The sequence below is a fragment of the Siphateles boraxobius genome, unplaced genomic scaffold (genome assembly GCF_051911475.1).
Source record: "Siphateles boraxobius isolate OS27281-9 unplaced genomic scaffold, OSU_SipBor_1 9, whole genome shotgun sequence".
NCBI classification, from domain to species: domain Eukaryota; kingdom Metazoa; phylum Chordata; class Actinopteri; order Cypriniformes; family Leuciscidae; genus Siphateles; species Siphateles boraxobius.
Window position 1 is genome coordinate 3,307,752 of NW_027509219.1, and position 21,931 is coordinate 3,329,682.

The 21,931-nt window shown below is 35.6% G+C and overlaps 1 protein-coding gene across 13 annotated transcripts in view; it reads right to left on the minus strand.

Annotated features, from left to right (window-relative positions):
• aak1a (AP2 associated kinase 1a) overlaps positions 1-21,931 on the minus strand; it is a 76,129-nt gene that overhangs the window by 27,305 nt on the left and 26,893 nt on the right. For 6 of the 13 annotated variants that reach the window (XM_077223765.1, XM_077223764.1, XM_077223762.1 and 3 more), the window contains exons 2-15: positions 18,224-18,342; positions 14,337-14,445; positions 14,078-14,220; positions 10,536-10,657; positions 10,369-10,450; positions 10,049-10,181; positions 9,418-9,521; positions 7,816-7,895; positions 7,201-7,358; positions 6,292-6,467; positions 5,545-5,895; positions 2,792-2,985; positions 1,661-1,839; positions 1,438-1,524 (exon numbers count right to left, since the gene is read on the minus strand). In XM_077223765.1, the coding sequence (XP_077079880.1) occupies positions 1,438-1,524; positions 1,661-1,839; positions 2,792-2,985; positions 5,545-5,895; positions 6,292-6,467; positions 7,201-7,358; positions 7,816-7,895; positions 9,418-9,521; positions 10,049-10,181; positions 10,369-10,450; positions 10,536-10,657; positions 14,078-14,220; positions 14,337-14,445; positions 18,224-18,342 (2,037 nt within the window). The remainder of the gene's footprint in view (positions 1-1,437; positions 1,525-1,660; positions 1,840-2,791; positions 2,986-5,544; positions 5,896-6,291; positions 6,468-7,200; positions 7,359-7,815; positions 7,896-9,417; positions 9,522-10,048; positions 10,182-10,368; positions 10,451-10,535; positions 10,658-14,077; positions 14,221-14,336; positions 14,446-18,223; positions 18,343-21,931) is intronic. The other 7 variants (XM_077223770.1, XM_077223769.1, XM_077223768.1 and 4 more) reach the window with 2 other exon arrangements.

The window sequence follows — 21,931 nt, forward strand, 5'->3', positions numbered from 1 at the left end:
TTATAATGTTAAGAAATAACAATTTTAGGTTATACTGGGCGCTATTCTATTCTACACTATTCACTAATGACAGTAAAATAGACCATCCTAAGTCAATTCAAGCATCAAGCAAGCACATCTGAGCTTCCATTTAACATATTTGATGAGTTATATTTGTGTGTTGATCAATGTTTTTGGAAGGCCTAAATGAAATCTTGGTTGTCTTCAGAAGACTGATTAAACCTTTCAGTTCATAAGGATTACTTTTATAATGTATATCTTTAAAATTATAAAGAATCTTTAAAGTTTAGATGGAATGGACTGGAGAAATCACTCAAGTTTTATTAAAAATATCTTCATTTGTGTTTCAAATAAAAGTCTCATGGGTTTGGAAAGACTTGAGGGTGAGAATGATGACAGAATACGCTTTTTTTGGAGGGTGAACCTTTTAAGTCCCTTACCATGTGACAGATAAGAGTGTTCTAAGAAGTTGGTAGGGCATTGCTATTCAGTCACTCACAGACACATTTCAGAAGAGCCCAGGCCACAAGTCTCTATGATATTCTGGTCTTTGGATTTGGCTCGGGTTCCTCCTTCTATGCAAGTCTACGAGATTTTGATAGTTTTATCATCAACCAGGAGAAAGCTGTAAGACTGATCACTTTAGTAAAGAAATAACACACCTCTCCTCAATAAGCTGCAATCTTTTAAATATCATTCATGTCTGTAGCGCAAACGGCGGGACTTACCAAAGTTTGTCTAAATCCCTAACCCTAAATTGGAGAAATAGTAAAAAAGTCTCACAATAAGTTTCACTACAAAAAAAATCACTACAAAGAGAAACTATACATTTTAAAAGGTCTTAAATCACCCAATAACAATCTTGATCAGAATTTACCCTTTAATTGATTACTGACAAAGGTCTGCAATGTTACCAAGAACACAGGTAGAAAAAGAGTGACTATCTGTCTTAATCTCTATAAATAGGAAGAGGATAGGCTTATCACAAGGCTGCTAGCAGGTGAAATGCACAAATGCACGTTACTTTATTTCTGGAAGGCTAGAATAGGTCAAGAACATTCAATGCCTTTTTAAAGATCCACAATCACAACCCATTTTACTTCTGCAACGTGGCATGTTTCTCGGTGAAACAGGATATTCAAGACGAAAGTGTAGAATGTAAAATGACTTGATCCATTGGGAATTGCATGGATTGTGAAAAACTGGCATTCCATTCCCGAGTTTGCAGTAAATTGTGGTGGACTATCCCCCATCCTGAAACTATGGCAGCACCCATTGGTTGAATCAGTTCCAGGATCAGTAGAGGTTAACAGCATTTGTGGCATCACATTGTTTTGAAAGTGGAAAAACTAATTTTGCAATGCAATTCTGTCTTAAGCATTAACAGACTCCCAGCAAGCACTGGGGCAGACAGAGAGAGTGATAAACAAACTGTACCTCCTCCCTGGAGAAAGCCTTTATTGGAAGACACAGACTGCAACCCAGAAATCAGATTTTCAGGACAGGATCTCTCTGCCATCTTAGCTGGAAACACAGACACAAGTATTACTAGAGTCTCTCTGTAGAAGTCTGCTTAAATAAAGTGTATAGAATAACTAAAATAAATGTTGTGCTAAAAGGACTTTGAGTACTTGATTTCAAACAAAAACATTGGTTTTACCATCCAATTTGGCAAAATCCTTGTTTAGCAGCTCTTCTGCTGTGAGTTTGGAGAAATTGTCATCGCCAAAAGGGTTCCAGGATGCGGCGGCTCCAGCTGAGGGTCCCGAAGCCTCCCCTGACTGATAAACACTCTGCTGCGATGAACATGGAGAACCAGAGGGAGTGGTGCTAGCCGACCTACATCCGTGAGGAAAAAAAACAACAACAAAAAAAAACAATGCAAACTTTAAAAAGTTCCACTTCAAGGTTTCTTGCACCAAAACTCATAATTTGGTTTTGATGTAAATGTTTCTCCCTTTGACTCACTTATGCATCACTCCACAATAAATATATAAAACAACAGTATGGTACATTGTTTTCACATGATCTTAACATGTTGCATGAGAGAGGTGTCAAGTTTTCAAAATAAAAACTATTTGCATTTTCAATTCGATTACACATCAAGCCGACAGTCGGCTGATGTAGGGCTGATGTTGAGCATCTGGCAGCCTAGTTTTTTGCAGTGTGTTCTGGCACTAGTAACACCATCTGAGCCTTTTCGGCCAACTGAGTGAGTTAAATTGCAGTCAAAAACATTGGTGAGAGAGATTGGCCTTAAACCTTTAGCAATCAAAAATAATGAATCAACCCTGCTGAAAAAAAATATTAAACCGCTTAACCCTCTGGTGCTGGTCGGATATTTCTGACCGAAAATCTTTGTTTTTTTTCTAGATTTTTTTACTTCATTGGAATAGTACAAAACTTGGTAAAGGTTTTTGGCACTTGCTATGTGAACACACACACACACACACACACACACACACACACACACACACACACACACACACACACACACACACACACACACACACACACACACACACACACACACACACACACACACACACACACACACACACACACACACACACACACACACACACACACACACACACACACACACACAATATCATGGACATGATTTGAAAAGGTTAAATGGTCCTGAAAAAAATAGTCACACATGATCTGTTCGCGGTCAAAAATGACTGTCAATGTAGTGCAATACAATCCTTATCTTTACCCAATGCTGAACAATGTAAAGGTTAAAACTGAAGCATAACATTATTGATAAAGTATTTTCTTGATTTACTTGGACTTATTAAGGCTGGCCTCTGCAGCAGCAGCTTGAAGCAGTTGAGTGGACTTGCTCACAGGAACTCCAAATATGGTGCTGTGTGTGACATCACTCAGAATTCGTCTGTGGCCTCCCTTTGGGGCGGTCTTAGGAGAAGAGGGTGGAGTCAAAGATCCGACTTTATGCATCCCACGACTTCCAGCGATGGACTTTTACAGAAAGAAAGGTATAAAGACAAAGTAACATTAAAGCCTGTGGAAGCTGAAGAATATTTATAAGGGAATTTAATTTCTGAAATTGCAAAATGAGTCATTCTGTCTTTGAAAGGTTCAGAAAGAGAGCTTAAAAAAAAGACATCCCACTGATTTGTTGAAAAAAGGTTGATCTGTGAAATGAGAAAATGCCAAAGGTTCACCTTTGAAAGGTTAAATGTCTGTTGTTAGATGAATGGGACATTCGATTTATTCACCCTCATGTCATTCCAAATCCATATGATGAATTATTTTTTATTTTGTTACATTTTGTCCACAGTGGAAGTGGATATGGACTTGGGCTATTGTGCTCCAAAAATGACAAAAACACCAGAAAGCCACATTGATGTAGTCCATACGATTCATGTTCTATATTTCAGCTCTTTGGAAGCCATAGGAAGAGACCGGGAAAGTAAGTCGTTATTCATTGAAAATCTTCTAAAAATCCTTTGCCATTGCCCTCAAATCTCCTCTGTGCCAAACTTAGGTGTTGAGACTAATATACAAACACAAATTAAACTTAAGAATAGAGCAGAGGGCTTTTCCCTCAATCACATTTTTTAAATTGTAAAATTCATAACTGAGTTTTGGTATTTAAAATACTCTGACTGTTTGTGAATATTCTGCTAAATTTCTCCTTTCATGTTTTACAAAAGAACAACAAATGAGATGTGTTTGGAATGACATGAGAGTTAACAAAGATGAACTTCAGACGTGTCATGAAAAAGATATAGATTTTAGTCAGGGTAGCGCCATATATCATTTTTGACCGAAATTAAATTAAATTAATTAAATAAATATGCACCAAGTATTTCAGAGTGTTTGAAACTGTTTTCAAACTTAGATGCGAGTAGTCAAGTAAAGTAACCTTCATTTATATAGTGCTTTTTAGAATACAAATTGTTTCAAAGTAGCTTTACAGTTATAATAGGAAATTAATGCAACAATTGATTGTTTTGGCTTTACAGCAGCTCTAGAAGAAAGTCATTATCTAGTTTAAGTAAATTTTTGATTGATTCATTTCCGTTGTAAAAATCATTAGTTATTAACTTATCAACTGAAAAGTGTTTACAGTGTTTTTAGTGTCTCAAAACGAATCGGTTCAAAGTAAACGCTGATCCACACGAACATCATCTCTGCATCTGCTCTGAGTTTGGGTCGTTTTAAGGTAATTTAAGAACACAACATGTACCAACCATCTTTCCATACATTCAAGTTCTTATAAACAAAATAGAAGTTTTTCGTTTTCCCTGTCATTTCGTCTAAATAAAAGCTTGACATTAAGCCATTAATGTCAAAATCATTATTATAAATTTACAGCTGATATAAAATAAAAATACTATATTCCTTTATTTAATACTTGTTTTTTTATTTTACAGTTAAACATTACAATAGTAATATTTATTATCATTATTATTATTTTTTTTTATTATTATTTATTTAGTAGTAATAGTAGTTATAGAAGCTTATTTCCACCACGGAATAAAACAATTAAAAAAATGATTGCAACTTTTTCCTTTCACGCATACCATTGTAAAGACTATAAGTCTATATCTCACAGCTTAATTTTCATCTAAATAAAATTCAATATGATGACAGCCCTGACTAAGGTCTATTATATAGAACAACTCCACTAGTGTTGTACATGACACCTAGCCCTGCAGGTATAATCATACAGTAACTAGCCGCGTTTCCGTTACCTTTCAAATTGCGCAAATTGAAAACACGCCCAACACGTCAATTTCGCAAAAACTCCCATTTATGCAAAAAAGTTTACGCTCGCATGAGGTGGTTTTTCGGGCAATTAGAAAAATAAATTTTTCGCAAAACTGCAATGGAAACAGTTTTTGCGCATTTACAGGTCACCTGACCTAGATGACGCGGTGTGTTTGGACAGAAAACGAGACAGAGTTCTTTATTAAATTCATAAAAGGCAAAATAATTACAGGAATACTGGATACTAAACCTCAAAGAAATGCCACAATCAAGACCTCGTAGCAGATTATGAGGGAGAAACACCCAGAAACACCTCATATGTGCCGCTCTCAAGTATAAGGGTCTTTCCTTGCCATTAATGATTGGATAACACACATACTTCTCCTTCGATTAATAATGATGGCCAGTGCAGTGGTTGGGATATACATAAGCCTACCAACGTCGGTTGCCATTATTTTTGGAATGACTTATCGTGAGAGGAAAAAATTTAGTTTTAGTCGCATAACATCGGTTAATAGAAACGCCGCCATTTCGCAATAGTTTTTTGTCGACATTTAGAAAACTTGCAAAAGTTCTGCGCAAATCTGTAATGGAAACGCGCCTACTGTCAACACCTACTGATTTTATGATAATGTAAATCTTAGAAAGAATTCACACAAAATGCATGAAAAAAATCTTTACAGCAATGAATCCCCTATGAGAGAGTTTTAAGGTGCATGGCAAGTCAACAGGTGGAGGATAAAGGCTCTAGAAAGTAAAGAGAATCACTCTAACAGAACAGACAGATGTTGGGAGGGTTACCCTCTGCACTGGGTCCACTTCAGAGACAGCGGATGGTGCTGAGGTGGTTTTAGGTGGAGGAGGGGTGGAGGCATGAGCTGAAGGGGGTGGAGGTGCCATAGCTTTGGTTTTAGGTTGGGCCGAGATATCAACATCTACATTATTACTATGTGAACACTCTGCAGGCGGAGCCGGGGCCGTTGTTTTGCTTTTTGTCTGTGCGGTTGCTGATAATGTCAAGAGGTTGGTTTGAGGGTGGTGTATGGGTGGAGGGGGAGCCCTATTCTTGGGTTTAGAGTGTGTAGAAACAGGGGTGGACGATGATGCAACCGTTTGTGCAGGTATGGCGCTCATCTGCGTTGAGTGATGCTGCTAAAATAGGAGGTAGGTTCAACAATTGACATCACATGGTGCAAAGACGTTTCTTCTTTTTGAAAATTCAAAAAATTCAAACTACTACGTAGCATTTCAGAGATGATTATTCTTAAATTCACATGAAACCAAAATCACAACCTGTTTTACTTTCATAATGTGACATATTTATGAGGAAAGTAAGCTATTCGATAAGGGAAAAAATGCAAGGTAGGACTTAATTTAATCTATCTGGATTTGATTATCCTCTGCAAACGCTCTTTTCATGAGCTGAAGTTCACAGTAAGACATAAATATGTAGTAAGAAAGTAAATATGGTCAATTCTGATTTCATGTTGACTTGAAATTATATTATTTTTAAAGATTATATCCACATTGTTTTTTTGTAGCAGTTACCTGTTGTTGAGCAGTAAAGAAGGCTGTATTTTGCTGCTGTACAAACAGTTGTGTGTGCTGGGGTGTGGTCTGCGGTGGAGAAGGCGTGGCCTGTATTGGAATAGGAGTGGCTTGTTGCTGAGCGACAGAAACCTGTGACTGGGCAAGAGAAACAGGCTGGGAAGCCATGTTAACACCTGTGAACAAACAGAAAAACACAATAAAAACACAAATTAAAAATTAAAAAACAAAACCATAATATTCACAATGTGATTTAATTTGATATTTCCAGTAATATATTTTTTTTTAATCTGTCTCTATTCAATATACTTTAAATAGTTCTAATCCACAGCAAGGTATACATATTAAGTCAGCTTATTACCCCCCCCCCAAAAAAAAAAACAACAACAACAACAATTATCTACTTTATTAGTCAGCATTTTTTTGTAATTCTACACAGTGCAGCATTTGCATTCTCAGCTATAATAAATTACTTGATAAAAATGAAACGTCCTCCTAAATTAAGACAGACCCAGATAATCTGGTGCTAAAACATTTCAGGAGGATAACAATACGTCAGTATATTCATTATCAATGAACCGTGTAACGCTTTAATTAGCATTGACCAGAAATAAGAGGTGAAATGTCGGCTCAGTAGGATTCAGTGTGTCAGGAGCTCAATAGAGAGGTTTTATTAGCTCTCTCTAATAACACACTGATTGAACCAGTGGGAGTACTAGAGTCGTGTGTGTCAGCCAAAGACGCCGGTCAATACAACAGGTGAAGTGCCGTCGGGCGACGAGAGTAAAAGTGAAAAAAAAGAGCGAGCAGGAAGAGATGAACGACTGTAGCCACACAAACGGGTTTGTTCTGGTGGTGATGCCTAGATAGTGTTTGATTTTGGATGAAGGAGCATAAATGAACACTCACTGATTGGCTGGCTGGGTCCTGAGGGTGCAGTGGCTCTTTTGCGAGGGGTGAGTGCTGGTTGGATGGGCAGGATGCCTGCGATTGGTTGAGCTTGGCCAGCCTTGGGACGTTGCCGTGGCGCTATGGACGTTTCAAGAGTGGGGATTGGATCAGTGAGCCTGAATGACAAAAAAAAGTTCAAGACAAGTCAGAACTACCACTATATAAGAATGCCTCAGGGATGACGTCAAAACCTGGAAGACTAATCGAGGTTTTCCTAAGGGTTTTTACAATGGGGTTTTTCAGTTTATGAGTAGAATAGGGTCTGTGGTAAACAACATGACTATACTTGAACGTTTTGTTCTACAACGTAAACTGCACACACCAATATCGAAAACGTGAATTTTAAAGACTTTATGCTAATTGAAAAAAACATTTGTTTATAATAAGTGCCTAAATAAGAATGTGTGAGTGCGTGCAATTTATGCTGTAGAACAAAACTATTTATGTTATGTTTACCAAAAACCTTATTTCACATAATCTCTGCACCACTATATGCATCCAAAGACTACAAAAATATATATGTCATAAAAATTTAAAAACATTTGTGACCACACAAATAAATGAAAGTCTCACCTGGCTTTGTTTTGACTCTTCTTGGCCACGGCTTCGCTGGCTCTGATTGGCTCTGGGAGTTTTGCTGGAATGGGTGAATTCTAGTGGAATGAGAGAAATTTTATAATTACCATCACATTGTTATATGTTGTATATGATTGTGTTTAGTCAACATGAAGAGACTTCTGAAATTCAACACAAAAACATGCTGAGTGGAATATACGACTTCTACTTATTACCAATGTGAAAAAACTGTGACCATATATTTTTATAGTATTTTCATATTTTTTATAATTTTATTTGTAGAATTTGTATTACTATTTGTATTACTATTACTTGTTGTATCTGTATTTGTATATGTGCACTGGAAGCCTTAGTACCAAGGAAAATTCCTTGTGTGTGCAAGCACACTTGGCAATAAAGCTCTTTCTGATTCTGATGTGGAGTGAGTTTGTAGGTATCAGAACTTTTCCAAATAATGTTTTTTCTTTTTTCTTTGGAATAACATCTCTGTTGTTTAATTGTAGTCATAAAACCAAAACTAAAAGTATAAAAAATTGTGATGCTGAAATAAAATATAAATATTAGATAAATAAAGATAAATAACTGACATAACTTTAGTTTAAAATTACTAAAATGACTAAATCTGAAATAAAAAATAAAGCTAAACAGAAATATAAAAAAATGACAAAAGCACATAACAAAATTACTACAAATTACTAAAAATAAAAGCTCGAAGATTGAAAGATTGAAAATATTAATAAATATTATAATTGTATATAAATAATACTAAAATAACACTGAATAAGATGTGCCAATTAATTGTGCATGAAGACCAGTAACATGCTAAAGTAAATGTTTTGATTTTAGGTTGACTTAAGTTTTTTTTTTTTTATAGAATAAGATAATTATTAATTTAATTTATGAAGTTATTTATGTAGTGTCAATTGTCTCACTCCCTAAGTGTCATGTTGCTGGCACAAACACAAATGAGTAATAAAGGCATGTTCATTAGCAATGATATTTATTTGTAGATGCAGTCTGAGTCAGGGAAACCTCATTGGATGACATGGCATGAACATCTTGGATGACGTGGGGGTGAGTAATTATCAGGAAATTTTAATTCTGAAGTGAACTAATACTTTAACTTGTATCAGACTAACTTTACAGGGAAAATTATTATTTTCTAAAAAGTCTTTTTGTAGCAGTAACATTGAAAAAACTGTTTGTTGGAGAGGTCATTCCTATTGAACTCTAAACAACACTTTGCGGTGCCAATGTTAATATGTCTTTGATCATGACTCAACGCTTCCATTATGCTATCAATACCGCTCAGAGTGGGAGGGACCACTGGATCTGGGCCAAATGGCAGCCAAAAGAGACATTCCACTTCCTCTGCCGTTACGTGCAACACTTACTATATCTACTGAAAGGGATGGGCATGAATTAAACATGGATTAAGAAGAATATGCTGCAAAAGAGAACAAAAACCATGTAGAGTGTGGCAGGAAAATAGGTGAGAAGATCAGGGCAAATGCACATGGTAGTTTGTTTGTTATTATAGCACAGGAAGAAGGAAGAGAGATCTTAAGTCATTCGTCACGGTCAATGAGCAGGCCTTACGTCGATATTCTGTACTGGGCATTCTTTCCGAGCCAGTTTAAAGGCGAAATATGACACCTGGTAGATATCTGGCCTGACATCAGGGTCTGGCTCCAGCATGTAACCTGATGGGAAAAATAAAACAAATCAAAACAAAAAAAAGTCTACAGGTAAAAATCAGATTTGGTCAATCTTGAATTTTTTTTTTACAAATTTTGTTTTTTTTCTCTTTGTGTTATATGAAGGTCACATTAAAGTTTTTTTTTGTGTTTTTATTTGTTTTTGCTACCTTTCAAATGCTTACATATGTATATATCTGTGTAAGCGTTCGGTGAAGAGCGTCTATTTACAAAATGATTTTGAAGTGTTGGTTACTGTAGCCAATCACAGACATATATGTTGAGCGGTTTAACGCAATGGCCAATCTGAGGTGTTTAAGAATCCAACATGCTCAAAATGCTAGAGGGAAATACTGGTATCGTCACATTTTTTTTATTTCAGTACCGACTTGGTACTGAAATTGGTACTTTTGATAACGCTATATAATTGTGTGCATTTAGGACACGCACATAAAATATTATCTATGAAACTTGCATAAAGTGTCAAAATCTTCAAGATTAAAAAAAAAAATCGAATCAACAGCGTAACTTACGGATGAGACAGTGCATGTCGTGTGAGTATCGGGAGTTGTCTGGAATGGTGAAGCTGCCGTCACAGATGGCCACCTGACTCTCTCCAAACGGCAATGTGAAATAACACAACTTATACAACAAGCAGCCCAAAGCCTGAGGACACAAACATATAAATGTTATTGTGTTTCTGAACACTGTAAAAAAAATTAAAAAAAATAAGAAAAACAAATTGTTTAATACACTATCAAAAGGAAGGCTAGCCAAAGCCTTGGCAACTGAAATACACTGTTGTTGTAGATAACAGAATTATTCTCTAACAGTCTTCACCTATTTAACGTACCCAAATATCTGCTTTAGTAGTGATAACTTTGTCCCCATAAAGATTCACCATTTCTGGGGCTCGGTATGAAAGAGTAGTGTACCTTAAACACACAAACAGAGTAAAATATTTAATTGATGTAAACAAGTAAAACTGTGGTGTGCAAAATAAAAGAAACTGACGCTCACTTCTTGATTTCTTCTTCTACAGCCGCTACACCTTCTGTTTGTGGATTCTGGGAGCGGTTAATGGCACTACCAAAATCACACAGCACGTAATGACCTCTGTCATGCAGCAAGATGTTCTCCACCTAAAACAGACACAAAGAGAGGAGAGACACATGTGTGATAAGTTCTGCCTTTGCTTTTGAAAAGCTTAACTGAAACAGTTCTAAAAAAAAGAGCTCTAGAACAGGTAAAAAGGTAAAAGGGTACAATCATAAAAAGTAAGGTCAGATATTAAAACTATAAAGCCTACTGTATATTTGATACACAAATTTCTAATGCCTCTAAATTATCAACATGATCAAAACTTTGCTGAAAAACATGTTGCACAAAATCTAATATATCAGTATATGCATATTTATATAGTATGTATATGTTTATACCTTTTAGCAAGTAAAAGTTTTTGTTGTAAAAATTGTAATTTTAAAAAAAAAATTGCAAAAAAAATTTGTAAAAACGTCCCACTTCAGGTCTTTTTGCTGTGAATTCTTACTGATTTTTATTAAGTAAATCTAATAACAACTTTTATATTGTTTGTAATATTTCAAGATGAACATTTTCTAGACCGAATAAACTGACTTTTACTTGATTATCCATACATAATTTTTTAGAAAAATCATGTTAAAATGTGAGAAATAAACGTTTTGCCCCCGACAATAAAAACTACAGAGCTTGGATCATAAAACTAAACATTAAAGTATCATCATCCTAAGACATATATTGGGGGATATGGTGACAACTGATATTTATATGCATTTCATCCAAGTAGTCTGTTTTACTGTTATAAAGATCTCACTTATGTACATTACAATCAAAGAAACCTTACTGTTTGGCCTTAAAAATATCAGCAAATGGCATATTTGTTCTTAGTTTGGGCCTCTAAATAAAACAGAGGGTTTTTTTTCCTCGAGTGTGAGCTCCATATTCTCACTGTGTCATACTATATGAGCCACAAAAGCCTGATGTAAAAGCCCATAAAAGCCTGATCAAATATTATTCTCAACAAAAAACACATATGCATATACAGTGCTTCGCATAAGTGAACACACCCATGCTTAAGTTGACTAAAAAGAGGAATAAAATATAATCTTTTGGAAATTGATCTTAATGCCTTAACTAAAACAATTAGGAAAAATCAAACCTTTAAGGACACCAATTTTCTTTGTGAATGAATAATGTATCGTAAATAAATAAATGTTCTTCCTTAAAATACAGGTTGCATAAGTCAGGACACCCCTATGTTAAATTCCCATAGAGGCAGGCAGATTTTTATTTTTAAAGGCCAGTTGTTTCATGGATCCAGGATAATATGCATCCTGATAAAGTTCCCTTGGACTTTGGGATTCAAATATCCCCACATCATCACATACCCTTCACCATACCTAGAGATTGGCATGGTGTTATTTCAGTTAGCCTAATAGCTGGTTTGATTTGCATTGAGAGATGATCTTATGGAAAGTACCCCATGCTAATCTCTAGGTATGGTGAAGGGTATGGGAATTATATATATATATATATTAGGGCTGTCAATCGATTAAAATTTTTAATCTAATTAATTACATACTCTGTAATTAATTAATCTAAATTAATCGCATACACAATCTTACAATGTTTACATCGTACAATTTCTGCTAAGCTACGTTTTTATTATTATTGCTTGACACAAATTTCACGATTTCAATTTAATTTAATTATTGTGATTTGATGCAATATTGTTGATGCAATTAGACAATTGGACCAACCACATCTGATTCCTATTGTATCTGTATCGGTGAATGGTGAATACAAATTCTTGTATTTTGTAATTAGTCTGTAAAAAAAAAAAAAAAAAAGACAAAATATATTGAAGCATAATGCATCATGTCTGATTCATTCCAGTAAAATATATTGCAGTGAATTCTAAACAGTAGAGAGGTGTGCTTGTTTTACAGAAGAAAACATTGTATAATGCTACCTGTTGTTAGTGTTTTTAGGTCATTGTTTTGTGGGTGACAAAGTGTGTTTGTTGTCTGTCAACCTTTGCTAGTGTGATGGAAGAATATGTTGATTTGAGACATGTATGAAGTGATATGGTAGTTTTAGTGCATTTTGAAAGTGAAATGAACTGCTGTGCAGAGCTGAAAGTTGGTTTGGAGAACTGTTGAAGAGTTTTGAAAAAGTGACCTAAGTATTGAGAAATGTGTCCTAGCGACTGTAAAAAAACTGTAAGGTTAAAAATAGCTCAAATTAAATATAATGCGTGTTTATTACAAATAACAACTTTGATATAAGTAAAAATATAATACATACGTAATATACTAGTAGGCTACATAAATTTTGAAAAATACTCTCAATAGCTCTTTTTTATAGCCAACTATAACATGCTATATGGTCATGAAATGGCTTTCCTGAGGTAACTTAGGGCTAAATTTATGTGACATAATTGTTCTCCAGCTGTTTTATTGACCTCTTTTCGCGGTTGAAAAACACTGATTGATCGAGGAATATACATTTCGGTAAGTTTTAGGCTGCCCTATACTGTATCTTTCAACATTGGTCATTCGTGTTTATTTACTATTAGCTAGAGATGATCGGTTCACGTGCCGCTATAGGGATCTGTCATGTCACATTTACAAGCGCCAAAACGGTATTGTTTGATTTTCGTAAAATTAACAGAATCTGAGAGCTGAGATTTTTTTAATATCATAAGTAACGTGCTCTGTCTTGTCTGTTTCCGTGTCCTCTCTTTGGTGCGCGATTTTTCTGTGCGTGAGAAAATGGTTGTGTGACGTGAGAGCGCGTGAAAAGTTACAACACACACACAAGCGCGCTTTCTCTCAGACACACTCACCGACTCACGCACACACTCCTGGATGCTTTGCATTGATGTGGTACTTTAGAGTTTGACGAACTCCGTTTGTTATAAGTAAATGTTCCAAACAATGATCCAAGCAGCGCGTTCTTGTCTCCCTCCTTCTTTTTACATGAATGCTAGAACGGCTCCGCAAAGGTCAAAACGGAATGGATTAATCTGCGTTATTTTTTTTAACGCGTTATTTCTTCTCAGATTAATTAATCGAAATTAACGCGTTATTTTGACAGCCCTAATATATATATATATATATATATATATATATATATATATATATATATATATATTGTCTAAAGGTTCAATAAACCTGTTCCATTCCAAAAAATCATATTTTGTATGTCAGGCTTTACAGGGTTAAAGCAATAGTTCACTCAGTACATTTAAAAATATTCAAATTTGAGTCATCAAAACATCACATCATGTTTGAATCAATGGCAACATCTTTTTGAAGCTTGACAAACACTAGTTTCTGTATGTTTTAATTGTATGGAAATAGCAACGAAAAACTACTGAACACTTATTTTGTGTTTCATAAGAAATTCATACAGGCTTGGAACAAATGGAGGTGATTAAATGATGACAGAATTTTCATGTTTGGTTGAACTATTTCTTCAAGAAATAAACAGAATAATAAATGTCTGTAGAGAGTTCATACTTTGAGGTCCCGGTGGATGATGGGAGTTTTGCACTGATGTAGTCGAGTGACAGCTTCACATGTGTCACAGAAGATCTGCAGCACCTCTGGCTCACTGAATCCGGTCTGTAAGCGCTGGTTCATCAGGTTCACAACCTGCCCACCTGGATCATCACACGAACAAAAGTGTTGCATAGTAAGTCTAGAACACTAAAAGTAGTGGGAAAAAGTGCCTGCATCCCAATTTGAAAACTATCTTGAGAGAGGAACACACACTGACCTCTACAGAAGTCCATCAGTATGAGAACTTCCCAAACATCTCCCGATCCCACTGCTGTGATGTTGGAGTCCAGGAAACCAACAATGTTTTTGTTACCCACAAGGTCCCTCTGTTCAGGAAAATCAGCACATTTAGAGCGCAAGAAAAAATAAAATTGTAAATAGCTTTAAATGACATCAGCAGGAAACATCTCATAAAGAAACGTCTGGGTATACAGTGGATATAAAAAGTCTACACACCCCTTTTAAAATAGCAGGTTTTTGTGACGAAATGAAACAAAGATAAACCATATCAGAACCTTTGCACCTTTAAATGTAAAAAAAAAACCTAAGCAATGCCACTTAAAGCGAAAGTTGATGTTTCATTAACTCTTTGTGGCCCATGGCTCTTGTAGTAGCAAGCAACCAAGATATCAGAAAAATCTTACAAGAAGAGCTGAGGTTTGGAGAGTTAATTAAATCAAGACACAAGGATGGCAATACTAGAAATCTTTTTTGGTCCAATGAGGAAAACAGCATATAAATCATGCTAAATTATGATGGGGTTTTTTTTATGTAAAAATGCAGAAAGGTTCCTGTGATGGGTAGGTTTAGGGTTAGTGGATAGAATATACTGTTTGTACAATATCAAAATCATTATGTCTAAGGAAAGTCCCCATTAAACATGGAAACCCAAAGTGTTACCGTTTGTGAGCATGCATGCATGTATATATAAATACACACACATATATATATATATATATATACATATATATATATATATATATATATATATATATATATATATATATATATATATATAAACTAAACTCTTTCAATAACAAATGCTATTTGGTCTCTGTATAAAAGCAGTTTATTTGGTGTACAAATAAATACATTTTTATTTATATAAAAATTCCCGAAATTAATTTCAGAGGTTTGACAGAATTACTGAACAGTGTCTGAATTGTGAAGGCTCACTTTGTTTTCCTACCATTTACTAAAAGCTCAGACAATGGGCCTTTGAGGCGACTAAGTCAATGCTAGTTTTTAAATGGAATAGCTTAGCTGGTCAATGTCCTTTCAAATCAACTCATTCATTCACAAATTTGAAATGCCCTCAGTTAGTCGTCTATTTAGGAGTGCACTGTGAGCAGCTGCTCATTTTGAAACAGCAAGACACTTTGTGAAGCTAAAACAGTGCTGACATTTTCCTCCCTGTCTATTTAGTAGGGCTCACAGTGAAGAACACTGGATTTCCATTCGGAACTCCGTCCCAGAGGACACGAATGACCTTTACCGGGACTGAACTATTCTCAGCGCTGTATTTACTGCACTACATGCAAACTGAGGAACAGTAATCAAATCCTCAAATCTTTTAAGATTGTGCATGGCTCAGTTTTGAAGGTCTAATCGTAATGATATTAAAATGATAAATCAAAGAGAGGACAAATGGTGATGGGGGATGGGAATCTACAGAAAACATCTGTTTGGAACAGTTGTAAGGAATAGTGTACCCAAAAAAGGACATAATGACATCTGAATGCATCTGAAGCCATGCAATACCTTTGTGTCAGCAATAGATTGAATTTAAGTCCTAATGTAAAAGATAATAATGTAAAGCAGGTCAATTAGCGCAAAATAACCTGTAAAGGGTATTAGTGATATACTCAAGTTTAATTTTCAATACAATCGGTAATTTAAAAGTAAGATGGCACCAGTTGCGTTTGTATGAATCAAGAGAAAGCCAATCAGCGGTGTGACATAAGAGTATATATATACAGATTTTTTTAGTTATACTCCTTCCTATTGGTGGAATTTGACAAAAATGAATGCGAGTGACCTCAGAATGTCCTGTTATTGATGATAAATAATTTTACATTTTTTTTTCTTTGTTTAAGTTATCAATTTCCATCTACCAAAAAATTCACTAGGTAAAAAAAAAAAAAGAACTTATTTTAGACGTGTCTTTCCGTTTCGCTTGAAATTTGCTATGGGGGTTGCACAGACTAGTGGACTTTAATGCTCGGCCAAGACACTTTAAAGGATAAGTTCACCTCAAAATGAAAATTTCCTGATAAAAAAATTAAAATTGAAATACTTTTTAACCACAATTGTTCGTCTTATGCTGGTCTGCGACGCGCTCGGCATTTCGTCATTACGTTGGAAAGGTCAAGTGGAAGTACCGCCCCATTGTTTTAAACATCCAGGATAGGCACATGAAAGGACCATTTTAAACAATTAACTGACACAAAAGACATAAATATGTCATTCAACATACAGTAAAATTTGAACGATCCTCCTTCTCCACACTTTTAAAACAATGGGGCGGTACTTCCACTTGACCTTTCCAACGTGATGACGAAATGCAGAGCGCGTCGCAGACCAGCACAAGACGATGTGCTTCTTTCTTTTTTTTTTTTTGAAAATGACTGATCGTTTCGCTAGATAAGACACTATTCCTCAGCTGAGATTGTGCAGAGACCTTTGAAGCACTTTAAAGCCCTTTGAAACTGCATTGATTTGGACTTCAACATGTTGGTGACCAGTAAAGTCCATTGTGTGAAGAAAAATCCTGAAATGCTTTCCTCAAAAAACTTAATTTCTTTTCCACTGAAGAAAGACAGACATGAACCTCTTGGATGGCATTGGGGTGTGTAAATTATCAGGAAATTTTCATTTTGAGGTGAACTAATCCTTTAAGCTTGACGCCGACTAGTCGCTGATCATGGCCTATAGAGAGCCCAACAGGATAAGAAATCTTTGAAGTCTCATTTTCTCCATTTGCATGCTCCAAGAGCGCTCCACAAGTCTATATAGCATCTGGATGCTCAATATTGACCGGGTGTATTCATGTTTTAAACAGCTTATTGTACACGCAAGTTAATTACCGTTCTAAACTAATGCACTGCTGGATTGTAACACACACACACACACAGAAACAGAAACTTGCACATCACGTGCAGATCGCGCGCACACAAACATTCAGAAGAACAGGAATGTTGTCAACACTTCTGTGATTTATCAATAAAATAGCTTAGGAACTGAAAAGGTCTAGCATAGATTTCTTAGTAACTAAACCCACAGCTTTACTATTAGTAGAGAGACTCTGCTAGGTAGAAATAATTCACACGCAATCACTCTCTTGCACAAATGCATTTATTTTTACTGTGCTACCAGTGCTAATGACTTAGAACAAGTAGAAATACAGTATATAACAACTCAAAGACAAAATAACTCGTTAATAAAAATAAGCCGTATTGAGCAATAGCCTTGTGGGCAGCGCTGTGTCATATTCCAAAGCTGTGCACAAGGCAAACCGCGTTCAGGCTTATTTGATCATTAAGCTCTGTCAATCCCTGCTGACACAAAATAAATAAATAAACAAACAAACAAACAAATAAATAAGTACAAATCAAAGCTAGTTTGTCAATTTTTTTTTGTTAGCAAACAAATGCTAATTAAATTTTTGGCTGTAACCCATAGTCACTTGGCCTATATAGCCACTGAACATCTGGTCACATCTGCATGAAATTTGGTAGGCGTCAATAACAGGACATTCTGCAGACAGATATTAGTTTTTGTCAAATTCCGCCAATAGGGAAAAGTATAACTAAAATATCTGTAAATTCAAATTCACACATATAACTATTCTGTTATGGCAAATTTGGAAATTGTGGTCATTATCTCCCCTTTTTCAGCTTGGACCCTGTTAACTGCTGCCCGTGGTGATATGCAATTGACATTAATTTATTTGGCAGATGTTAAAAAAAATAAAAAAAAGCAACCTTGGTTATATATCTGATCAGTATGTTTGTGCCTTTAGTGTCATGTTCTCCCAGTTGAGCAGCAGGAAGATTACAAAAAATGTGTAAGGCATGTAAAGAAGGCAAGAAGGCAATGTCTCACCATAATCTGAATCTCCCTGTTGCATACTTGAAGGTCATATTCATTGTTCACATACATTCTCTTCATCGCACAGCGGACGCCCTGATGAGTCCTCACCAGAAATACGATAGCAAAACCACCTGTGGAAAGAAAACCAACAGCCTGAAAATCTTTAAACACAGGACAGTCGAGCTACTGAGAGCTCACATGCACAGAAACGCAAATCGATCTCATTTGTAATTCAACAAATGTAACACAGCATCACAAGGAACACTGGCAACCTTTGTCCAGGGAAATAAGGAGGTATTGAACATTGGTTCCCTTCTGCATTCAGAGTGACTGTCAGTGGACACGGTGTACAATCACATTACAGATAGGTTAACCTCATTTTAATTATATTATGTCTGACAGTAAGAGAAAGTGCTCCTAAAAACCTTTGGTGGACCACAATAACTAATGCTCATACTTGGGATTAATTATTTAAAGTTCAACAAATAACTCATCAGGGATCGTTTGTGCTAGAAATGTTACCTCAAATTTTATGACTCATATTGAGACGTGCTATTACTTTAAATCCATTTCAGTTTCGCTTGCACCTGTTTGGAAGTTTCAGGGTTACTACTTATTAAGTAAGTAAACTTTCTATGCGTTTTGGTCGTTCATTTACATGGGAATGGCATATTGGGGGCCTGAAAACTTTTGAAAACGTATTTCAAAGTGCACGTTTTTGAAAACGATACCGTCATCGTCTCGGTCTAATCTACAAAAAGAAAACGCTGACATCATGCACATGCATATTAAGTGTTCAGTCTATAGGTGCATGGTGTTTCGTTGCCATCTACTGGCCTGACAGCAGAATACAGCGTTTTTAGTCGTTCTCACGGATCCGTGTGAACGGGGATCGTTTTGACAACGTTGTGTGAACGTACGTGAAAAACACAAAGGAAAAACGTTTCTGTTTTTGGTACATTGTTGTCGTGTAAACGTACCTTTAGACAACTTGTTTCATTAGTAATTAAACAATAGGAAATTATATGAATGCAATCCACACATAAAATAAAAAAATTATACAAAGCTCAAAATAAATCTCATGAGAAAAAACTGAGTCAGATTGAATCAGAACAGCCCAACTAGCAACAACCCAAAACAACCTAGAAACTGCAGAGCAACATAAAAAACACCAAGTTATGGCCCATTTGCAGTTCTTCTCATTGGTTTACATACCCCTTGCAGAATATTCAAGATGCTATTAATATTTTTAAAAATAAAAATAAAATCATAAAAATTGCATGTTATTTTGTTGTTGTCTGGATGATCAACAACTGTTTTTATGTTTTGTGATAGTTATTCACAAGCCCCTTGTTTGTCCTGAGCAGTTAAACTGAGCACGGTTCTTCAGAAAAATCCTCAAGGTCCTGGACACTGATTGGTTGTCTAGCATCTTCTGCATATTCGAACACTTTGCCAACAATGACTGTATGATTTTGAGATCCATCTTTTCACACTCAGGACACTTGAGGAATTCATACACAACTGTTAAAAAAGGGTTAAAGCATTCACTGATGCTGAAGATGGCAACATGATCATATTGTTTTTCATTTAGCACTGTTCTTCAGAATCTACCTTAGATCCTTTATTTTATTTGAGTAGGATTTCAATTCTTGTAGAGAAATGTGAGAGTTGAAATGTATTAGATACAAAATGGATGATGTAGCCTAAAACCTGAGATCTTGTTGCAACTCACAGCAAAACCTTTTCCCAAATATATATTTTGCATCTATTTTTAGCTGTGCACTTAGTTGTGCAGACATAGAATATGGAAACAATATGGCTGACTTTGCGAGGTTCCTCATAAAAAAAAGAAGCAGGTACGATCAATGCTGCTGATAAGACTAAGAGTTCTACCTGTCTTTTTATATAAAAAGACTAGCATATCCTTTTAACTAAGGTTGAACTGGTTGGTCTACTGCATGTCTGCCAGCAGGCTGATCAGTCAAAAAAAATATTACCAACAGAATAGCAATTCAACAACGTCACTTTTATCATCTGACACCAAAATTACATTCTGAAAACAAATCCAGGAATCTCACTTTCTTGACTGTCGCAACATAAATAGTTACGCTGACAAGGCACGTATGGTCATCAGTTTAAGCTGTTAGCTGGGATGAAGCACCATGAGGTCCAACAAAAATAAAATAAAATGTCACAAATGTCAGTCCAACTGAGCAACTAGACAAGAGGAGCTCTGTCCAGAAACCTGCAACTGTCAAAGGCATAGGGAGAGTAACAATGAACTTTATTGTCTGAAAATTTGATAGCACATAAAAGTCTCATGTTTTCAGAATTTTGATTTTCAGAAAGTCCATGAATAGTCTGTGTGCATGACCGTACCCCACCCCAGTTCTGGACCTCTACATTTTTATATATAATAAAAGTTGTGAAATTGGCAAATAATAACTATACTTTAGATCTGCAAAGATATTTGATTGATTCAAATGTTTCATCTGAGCTGATCAGTGCTCAACAACATCAAAATGGCTAATCAAAGAAGTCGTGCTTCAGATTTAACGGTAAAAGAGTGTAATGTAAGATTAATATTTGAAGCATGTTTTACAACAGAATTGTTAAAGGTATTAAAGAAGCATCCAGGGATGCCTACTCAACTTTCGTCAAATGTTGTGTTTTGCATTGAAACAATATATAAATTTAAGTGATTTACATAATATATTCTTTAGCCTAACTGTTAATGTGACAAGACAATAAACATTGACAGAGCCGTTTTCAGCATATTAGTCATCAGTGTTGGGGCAAGTTACTTTTAAAAGTAATGCTTTACTCCCTTCAAAAGTAACAGCTGTAACTACTTGGCTACCTTTTATGCAAAGTTATGCATTACGTTACTTTTGCATTACTTTTTCTCAGCTGGCCTGGGCTTGCTTGTTCGTTTCTAATAAAAATGTATAACAAAACTTATATTTTTGGGTAAAAAAACTTTTTACACCAGAAGTGAAATTAATAGCCTCAGGTTGAAGGAAATGTCAATTCACGTCTGTAAAGAGAGAGCAGCTCAAAAAAAACTTTCAGCTGTGCTGCCATTCTAGAATAGGACGAAGCAGAAGAAAGTTTAACACTCTTACTTCAGAAAAAAAAAATAGTAACAAATGTGATGTTTTCTAAAGTTTTTTTGCATATTCATATGGTTAAACTGGATCATTAAAAGGTCAGCTGCAAAGACATTGGCTAATAAAGTGAGATTAAATGCATAAAGTAGTATATTTCTGTCATCACAACTCTCAGAGTGTTTGGCATGTATGACAATATAGATATGTTTGGTCTGCAGAATAGATCTGCTACTGCTGCGGTTATTGCTGCAAAGTACAGGACTTGCTACTGCCAACACATACGTGACACACTGCTGTGAGCAAGTAAGACATGCTGCTCCTTTACAAATTAGCATACATGTATATTAGGGCTGCACAGTGTATCGTTTTAATATCGATATCGCAATGTGGATGTGTGATGTCAAGTATAGGGATCGTAGTTGATCGGCTCTGGTTCGGAATGCATGTGATTCGCAAATTAATTAAAAGTTTAACCATCATAGTGAAAGTTTATCAATTGCAAGTGTTTTTAGATCCTATCAGTTTAAACATCAAGCGCAAGAAGACTAGAGCTGAACACTGAATTCAGTTCTCTTTCTCTTTCTTTTGAGCTTGAACGGACACATTT